This window comes from Girardinichthys multiradiatus, chromosome 21 (assembly GCF_021462225.1).
Source record: "Girardinichthys multiradiatus isolate DD_20200921_A chromosome 21, DD_fGirMul_XY1, whole genome shotgun sequence".
Lineage (NCBI taxonomy): Eukaryota > Metazoa > Chordata > Actinopteri > Cyprinodontiformes > Goodeidae > Girardinichthys > Girardinichthys multiradiatus.
The window spans coordinates 34,168,983-34,178,230 of record NC_061813.1 but is presented as its reverse complement, the minus strand read 5'-3'; the positions used below and the strand labels follow the sequence as shown (position 1 = coordinate 34,178,230).

General features: G+C 39.7%; 1 protein-coding gene across 1 annotated transcript; it reads left to right on the top strand.

The window, feature by feature from the left end:
• The first annotated feature begins 4,280 nt into the window (after positions 1-4,280).
• LOC124858383 (kelch-like protein 34) lies at positions 4,281-6,896 on the top strand. Its single transcript, XM_047350400.1, has one exon. The coding sequence runs from the start codon at positions 4,350-4,352 to the stop codon at positions 6,342-6,344; it is 1,995 nt and encodes a 664-aa protein (XP_047206356.1). The 5' UTR covers positions 4,281-4,349; the 3' UTR covers positions 6,345-6,896.
• Positions 6,897-9,248: the final 2,352 nt, after the last annotated feature.

Here is a 9,248-nt window from a genome sequence, read left to right as displayed (position 1 = left end):
CTCTCTGTGGTCGCTTTAAGTTTGGATTCTTCCGCCACATTCCTCTTGATTCCTTTCCAAATGACAAAAAATAAAAATAATAGCTCCACTACTAACCAGTTGATTTAAATATAAAGCTCCCTATATATAAACAAACCACAACTTTGCTGCAGCAAGTACCACCAGGAATAAGGTGGATATAGTGCATTTCTTGTAGTTTAATGAAGAAGGAGGACACACAGGGGACAAATTAAGTGTTAGGGTTGAGAACGTATCTAAAGTAGATGAACAGTATCTAAAAAGTATCAAAGTAGTCTTTGGTCTTTATCAAAATATTGTCCAATGATTGTTATCGGATTGGCTGAAAGTCCTTATCCACCAAAAGCAGTTGGTATGAAACTGTCACGTTTATTTCAACAGCACTTGCAACACTTGCTGTGAAACATTAATAGTTCAGGTATTACTCCAGGGGGTAGAGAAAGAGCTACAAGGCCGATTACAATAAGTTCACAAAGATTAAACTAAGAGTGTGCAAGGTGACGAACCAAATTTTAGTGTAAAGTCCTAAGTAAGGGTCTGTAACTCCAGTCCTCAAAGGTTAATATCCTGAAACTTTTAGGTGCATCCTTGCTTCGACAGACCTGAATTAAATGATTGAATTACCTCCTCGTTATCTCATCAAGTGTTGCAGAGTTATTCGTATGATTCAGGCGTGTTGAAACGGGGATGTATGTGAAGTTTTCTCTCTGGATGACTCACTCATCGCTGGGATGGAGAATTTCATTTTCATTGCCTTTTGAGGTGCAAATTTTCTACATCCTTACCTCCACCTATGGTCATTAGATGTGGATCAGGACCGAAACAAAAAGATCCAAGATACAAGGATCTGAGATTATCTTCTGTACAGGGGTTCTTACATATTTTTCATGACAAAATGCATTCTTTTCCAAATTAAATTAAATTAAATTAAAAACTCTGGACATTTGAATACAAAGTATTAACTCTGAACCTTGAATCAAGTCTGGTTATCTGTAAATTCCACAAAAAATGAAACAACAAAATATTATAATTGGTTTCTGCTGCTTTTGTGGCATCAGGATCAACTTGGATCAACTCAAATTCATTGTAAGCTCTGGGATTTTTCAAAGAACGAATTGGGTTCTTTATAGATAAAATCCAGGTTTTCTAAAGCAGAGTTTGTGAACTTAGCAACCTTTGTTTTATTGATCAAAATCAGTAAAGAAAAATAGCAGCTTGGTTATTTGATGGCATTTAGACCTATTTTTAGGACCACAGGACCAATTTAACCTCAATTTAAAGTTGTCTGGAGAGCAAACGGTAAATGGCCCTTGTTTGATTTTTAAATGAGCGTGTATTCAGCCAGAAAGTCAAAATCCAAAATACTGATGAGGTAAAATGTTAAAATCATATGACGAGGCAAATCAAAGACAAAGCATGCCAGTTTCATGTAAATATATGAGGCTTTGGTAGAACTTTTTTACTTTTGAAAATGGAGGAAATCTCTCAAGAGGTCTGGCAAACAAAGCCTCTGGTATATACCAGAGGCTTTAGAGATAAGGTGAGGCCTCTGTCATCCAGGGTGAGTTCAAACTGTAGCTACTGTTCCTCCACATTGAAAGGAGGAGGTAGTTCAGAGGTTGGGACATTTTCCAAGCATTGGAAGGAGATCCCAGAGAATGATGCAGGGAAGATATATTTCTTCTCGCCCAGGATCTCAGAATGAGATGGAGAGCATTGCTGGGAGAGGAATGTCTAGGTTTCCCACCTGGTCCTGCTGAATCCACGACCAGATCATAGAAAAGAAAAATGAACGGAAGGACAAAGGGACGGATGGACATTTGGAGCTATATGATCCACAATACCTCCTCCCTTCTCGACCCTACCTAGCAGACACAATGTTACCCAAGGTGGATAAAAAACGTTCATCTTTGGGGAATGTTACTGGCTTAACTACAGATATTAAGAGTTTTAAGGACTGCCCAATGTCACTTCTTAACCATGTGGCACATTGGATAAGTGATGATATACTGCATATATCTTTAATAAAATACGTGCTGTGGTGTGTGCCCAGCAGTTTCACAGATCTCTGTGGAGCACATATGCTCCACAGAGATCCGCACAGAGTAAAAGAGTGGTGGCCTTGCCCCATCTGCTGCTGCACACTTCCAGAGAACAGCTTTTCCCTGGCTTACAGCAAATTCAGCTGTATGAAAATAGTTCAGATAGCAAAAAACACAGAGCCAATCAATGTTGTAATGATCCTCAGGTGTTAGGTGTTTGAATTTTGGGTTTTGTGTTATATGTCTGTTTCTTCTGTGTTTGCTAGTTGCTGCCATTTAGTTCATTTGTTGTAGATTAGACTCTTCATTCCTGTATTCATTTTGTATTATTTTGTTGTTAGCGTTCCTCCCTGTATTCCTCTCTAACTGCTCCTGTTCGTTCTCTCTCCATTCATTGGTTCCAGCTGTTGCTCATTCTCACCTGGTTTCTCTCACCTGCTTGTCATGCCTTCTCCTCACTTCTCTTCTGTATTTAAGGTCTCTGGTTTCTTCTCTTACTGCTGGATTCTTCCGTTACATTGCTCTATGCCTATGCTCTATGTCTCTGTCCTGTTCTCATGTTTGTGTAAGTTTACTTTTACAGTAAACATTTATATCCATTATCCGGCTTCCAGGTTCCCGTCTGCATTTTGGTCCTGCTGCAACCCCACAAAGCATGACAGTGAAAGATAAAATAATAACTGCTATAATCAGCATGTGCTCTATTATTTTCAGTTTATAATAAAAGCAATCAGGTTATGTTGTATGTTTTTGTGTTGATACTGTATTACCATGAAAACAAAAACAAAAAATCACATTGTGAGGGTATCATATCGGCCCATGCTTTTTATTGTCTCAAATTAGTATCTCGGACACAAAACTCTTGTTTGGGACATCCCAAAGAAATAAAGAAAACTGCAAAGACCTGACACAGAACCTGAGAGATGCATCATCTTTGTGTTGATTAAATACTTTATGCAAAGTGTTCTGCTAATTGCCCCTTTTGGAATTACCCTAATTAAGGTGAAATACTGTTTTTTGTCATCATATTTTAGTATATCTGAATTTCTTCTGGTAGTAACAATGTTTCTGTCAGGATTTGGAGTTCTGCTGCCTGCTGCTTACACCTTTTCGACACTAGGTGCCGCCAGTAGGAGTGTACCTGAGGCGACAGGTGTTGTGCATCTACTCATCAGCTGGGAAGCATATAGAGGAAGGTTGCCAACACCTTGGCACTTGAGTGTTTTTGTCTCCATGGTAATCTCTGGCCAGCTCTGAAATATTTGCATGATTTTTACCATGGATATCTTTTGAAGGATCTGTTGTTGCGAACTCTAACTTGCTTTGTTACCTGTTCCAGGTGTGAATCCTACCTGATCTGTTCCAGTCTTTCGTAGTGGCTAAGGCTACTTCCTGATCTAGTCTGTGCATGGCAAGCTGAACTCCTTTCCTGACATTTATTCTCTCCCTGGCGGGTTATTCCGGAATCTCCAGTAAGATACGTTTATGTTGGTTCATGTTTCTGAGGTTCAGCTATTTATCTTTTCTCTTTGTGTTTTCACAGTAAGGAAGATTAGACTCATCGCTCCTGTTGTTCCTGATCAATCTTTCAATAAAAAAGTATTCCTTTTACAAAGTTCTCTGAGAGTCTCTGGATGTGGGTTAAGTCGGCTGTAAAAATCATGACAGTTTCAAGAGATCAAATTAATATTTGCTCAATCATGCCTGATTAGGCTCCTAATTTGTTCAGCTTAAACAAACAGTAAAACATTCACCTAAAAATGGCATGTTAGACTACTGAAATGAGAGGAAAAAGCAGCTAAAGTCCAAAGAAAACTTTAAAAACTATACATAAAGGACTAGAGAAGTATCGATAAAAACCAATTTAAAATATTACAGTCCAGCTTTCACAGAATTGTCCTTCCATATTAGTCCTCTAAGCTGTGTTTCTATTCCTGACAGAAAGGTGTCTTATCAACTGTGCCCATTGGTTTCCTAAATGCCTCGACTGCAGCAGCTGTATTTAAAGATGAGTTCATCCTCAGAGATAGACACTAAAACCCTGCCTGGCTCCCGCTCTGTCCAACTCTGTTTGACAACACAATGTTTGTTGGTTGATGTTCAGTTGGACACGTGCATCTGGGTGATACTCCCTAGAGGACTCAGAGTAAAGGGCAGCTGACAAACACAAAGCCAACAGCGCCAGTATCCCAGACAGAGACAAGAGAACCAAGTTTCAGCGCCAAAGCGGGTTGGGCCACAGGGTTGTGTGGATGTGTGTGTGCAGGGGGCTGTTATTACCTTCCTATCATGGTGTCAGATAACAGCTTCTGCAGACAGAGGAGTAAAACACAGATAAAGAGAGCTCAACTGAGGACACACTCTCTTCCAGTCTTCCTTCTGCAGATATCCATGACCTCTTTTTCATTAAAAAGATCCTATTTTACATCCTTTCTTCTACTTGACAGAGATTTGTTTAAACATTCCTCTTTTACCTTTTCCCTATGTATGGATACCTACTCGATCCTCTACAGTTCCTCCCACAGAACCGGACTCCTCTCTGGTTTCCAACGTTTGCGGGATGAGAAAAAAATGTGCGATGTCGTCCTGGAAGCAGGTGGTGTTTCCTTCCCATGTCATCGCACTCTGTTGGCCAGCTCCAGTGACTACTTCTGGGCCCTTTTTGGAGAGACAACCGCAGAGAGATCAGCAGACTCTATCAGCCTCCCGGCACTGATACCTGAGGGTTTAGAAGCCATTTTGGATTTCTTGTACTCAGGGTGGTTGAGGATTTCTTCCTCTACGCTTCCTATTGTTGTGGAAGCAGCTCGGTACCTCCAAGTGGAAGCAGCCTTGTCGATATGCGAGCAATTTATGGTGGATGACTTAACCGCTGAGAACTGCTGCTACTATGCTAATCTGGCTGAGCAACACTTCCTCTTGAATGGATTTGAGTCTGCAAATCAAACCATTGCCAAGAAAATGGTGGCTCTGCTACAGAAAAGAAGGGCTGATCTCCTTGGGTTGAACTTTCCATCGCTGATGGCGGTGCTCGATACAGATGAGATACCTGGGGTCAAGGAGGTGGACCTTATAAAGCTTTCCCTAGACTGGTTGGGTGAGAATGGGCCCCTCCCACTCCTAAAATCAAACCTACTGCTGAGTCGTCTACGCTTCGGATTGGTTGCGCCTTCTGACCTTTCTGAACTTAGCCACGGAAACAGGGCTATGGCCACTCCACTCATCAGAAGTCAGATGACTCGGGCCCTCGAGTACCACCATATGGGTTCGGCTCAGCCAATAGGGCAGAGCAGGCAGTCAACCCTCAGAGGATCACCTAATCGTGTGCTTCTTGTTGGTGGTGGGGCTAGCACTGATTTGCCAGAACAGCAGATGTTGGCGTTCAACTCCAGTAGCAGGACGTTTTCATTGCCAGGTTTTGTTCTACCTCTGAGACTCAGAAATCCCTGCGTTTGTTCAGTGGGAGGTTTTTTGTTCGTGATCGGGGGTGAAGAGGGAAAAAATGGTGATGATAAGGAGAAGAAGTCTGTCACTGTGTTAACATCAAGCCAGGTCTGGAGGTACGATCCACGCTTCAACCATTGGGAAAAGATGGAGTCCATGCTTGAGAAGCGGGTACAGTTCACTTGCTGCGTGGTGGAGAACGTCATTTATGCCATTGGTGGACGACACTCACAGCCGGACTCCAATACGTATACTTCTGTAGCTTCTGTTGAGTATTACAACATGGCTTCAGGAGCATGGAGGAGAGCTGCAGCAATGCCTTCCCCTCTTCATGGCCACGCTTCTACTGTGCTTGACAAAAGCATTTACGTGTCAGGAGGACACCCTGCCCACCAGGGCAGCATCCATGGCAGTAACCAGGATGTAAACAGGGAAATAAGTAGGGAATGCCTCTCCTGGGACATAAAGGGCAGAGTCTGGGAAAAGAGGGCATCCATGTCCATCCCAAGGTTTGGTCATAGATTGGCTACTGCCCATGGCTACATTTACGCCCTGCTCGGGATGTATGAACCTTTTTGTGATATCGAACGATACGATCCAGAGTCGAACCACTGGACTCGCCTCAAACCACTTGCAAACGGCTTGTTCAACTATGGAATACTATCCATGGCATGTGGGAATCTGCTGGTATTCGGTGGGACAAGGTGGAGCGATGGACAACAGGTGACTGTAAGGAGTGTGCTGGAGTATGACACAAAGAAAGATCGCTGGAGAGAAATCGCCAAGCTTCCAAGACCTCTGACTGGGACTGAGTGCACTCTGCTGCCTCTGCCAGACTAGTAGACCCAAATTAAAATGTATGTAAAAAGATACACTTACCGTTGAACACATTCAAGTGTCATGAAGAAAAAGAAAAAAAAACAGTGCTGTACTACTGAAAGCTTCAAGGCCAGTAGTAGAAATGAGTAATAAGATGAGATTTTAATCAACCTTAACACCTTTACTTTCCACCTTAAAATGATTTTTTCTATGATTTTGATGAGGACATACTTATATTCCCTAACTTATATTTTGTCATTTAGCTTTTTTTTTTGCTAAATACATACATACAGCACTATTACGCTGGAAATAGTGCTTACTTTTACCTGGTTTTTATTTTTATTTTAACAATTTGTTGTATGATTTAATTTAGGGGAATAATACAATAACCGTTGCTCGTGCTAGCTGAGCTAAATATGAGGATCAGAACCAAGGATTACCTTACTACCTTACTATAAAAACACTTAATTATTTGTAAAACCATTCATTTTTGTGAAATTTATAGATCAATTTATTTTATAGTGCCCTGAAAATGTATTTTCCATATTACAGATTTCTTCTATTCCTCTTGCTTTGTTGCCACACTTCAAACTTAAATAAATGTTGCAGATAATCAAACACGTTTTAATATGAAACTTAATATGAACTCCCATTTAGTGTGCTTTTTAGTCAAGCAATGCTCACTTGATGTATTTTATAATAAATTTTAAATTAACTGACTGCATCAATAGTTTAGTATTCCCAATTAAAATAAATATATAAAAAATTGACCTATACCTCTGTGTACAAACAATTCATGATAAGAATTTCATTTATGAAATTTAATGTAATTTTTGAACTATTTTAACAGTTATAGCAATTTATTTCAGTCATTTCAACTAAAGTGAAAATAATGTTAATTTCTAAACTTTTTGTAAGTAATAACTTCATCCATCCACCTGTAGGATGGAAGGTTGAAATTATTATCCTACAACAGGGTGTACCCTGTAGGAAACCCGGTTTACCCGGTTATCCTACAGGGTACCCCTTGACAGGTCGCCATCACAGCCATGCACAGACGTTGTCATAACTAAGGACAATTTAGAGAGACAAATTGACCTTACAATGACGTACATTAAAGCTAGAGCATATGGAGAGAACCCCCTCATGCACGGGGAGAATATGCAAACTCCATGCAGATTCGGACCGGATTCATGTTGCAAGGCAACTGTGCTACCAATTGGTCCAGTATAATAAAAACATGTCTGCGTAACCTCCAACCCTAAACAGATCAAGATTGGTGTACGTGTATGGTGGGGGTTGAACAACTAAAAGAAATAATAAACTAATTTGCAATTACAAACTAAGCAGAGAAAAATATGCAACTAATCCATGTAAAGATCTAATTATTATATTGGTTCTTAAGTAATCTAATTTTAAATGTAAGCTGTTGAGTACAGAAGGCCACACTGTATAAAGGTTGGACATTTTTATTTGACACCAACAGCATGTGGATCTTCTGAGATCCTTTGACCTAAATAATGGTTAAGAAGTGTTGGCAGCTACAATGCTCTAATAAGAATATTTACAAATTTGAGGTATTTTTTTCTTTTTTTGTGACACGTAAATGATTCAGATCATCAAACACATTTTAATAACAGATAACCAGAGTAAATAGAAGATGCTGTTTTAAAATGATAAGTTAATTTATGAAGGGAAAAGGCTTCCCCCATCAAGCTAACCTTATGTGAAAAAGTAATTCCCCCACTCAAATCTAACTGTTTGTGCCACCAGTTAGTTAAGTATTTGTGATAACTGGGAATTTGTCGTGTACATCGCTGTGGAGTACGTTGGTGGCCAGTTCTTTGCAGATTGTTTTAATTCAGCCATAGTGGTGGATTTTTGAGCAACAGCCGCCTGTTTAGGGTCTTGCCATAGTATCTTAACCAGTATTGAGTTTGGACTTTGATAAGGGTGCTTCATTTTGTTGTTTTGTTAGCTGTCTAGAGGTTAACTTACTGGTGTGCTTAAGATCAATGTCCAGCTGCATAAGCTAAGTGTGCTTGAGCCCAACTTTGTCATAAACTGATTATCGGACCTTCTCCTTTAGGCCTTTCTGACAGAAAGACAAATCTGTGGTTCTTTGTGTTCCTTTTGATCAGAACTGGTTTTGGCCTTCAAACTAGGGATGCCACGTTTACCAAGCCTGATAGATGACAAGACAGTATAACCTTGTTTTGATCCGCTTTTGAATATCTTTAAATCGTGGCATGATGTGTTGCTTTTTGAGATTTTTAAGCCTACTTCATGTGGTCAGGTTCTATTTATGTGGTTTCTTGATTGAATGGACAGGAATCAGTTTGGGTAGTGAAAATGTGAATAAACATAGGTAATTCCAGACATAATATAGATGAAGCCTATGTGGTTTTTGGTTGACTTTATGGCAATGAAATGATTATTTACCGCAGATTGCAGAAATAAAGTACAAAACTGACCATGCCTTAGATATTTTATTGTTGACAAAAGGCATCTAAAATGTTTTATTTTTTATATATATATTTTAGCAACTTTACTCATCAGATCCAATTTGAACCAACTCAAAGTCCACCTGCATTTACTTTTACATTCTACTTTAAATGCACATGAAAATATCATCTTAAAGATGGATTATAACAGTAGTTTTCTGACATATTCTTTGAAAATTTCCGAGAACCTCCCCAGTGCAGTCCTTTGGATTTTCAGACCCTGATCCAATTTATGCTTGTGATGTCAAAGGAAGTGGAAGCGTAGATTTTGTTGCTAATAAGTAATGTTTGCAACAAACTAACAACTGAATGTCGTTTTTAACCGTATTTAAATTGTATTACATTGTTCAGAATGTCTCTGTCTCTCTTGCTAAGAAAAAAATCCAGGTTATCATGATAGACAATTAAAACCAGCCTCTAA

What these genes read in the sequence shown, in the direction of transcription:
- LOC124858383 (XM_047350400.1), top strand. Translation starts at nt 4,350, where the DNA reads ATGGTGTCAGATAACAGCTTCTGCAGACAGAGGAGTAAAACACAGATA.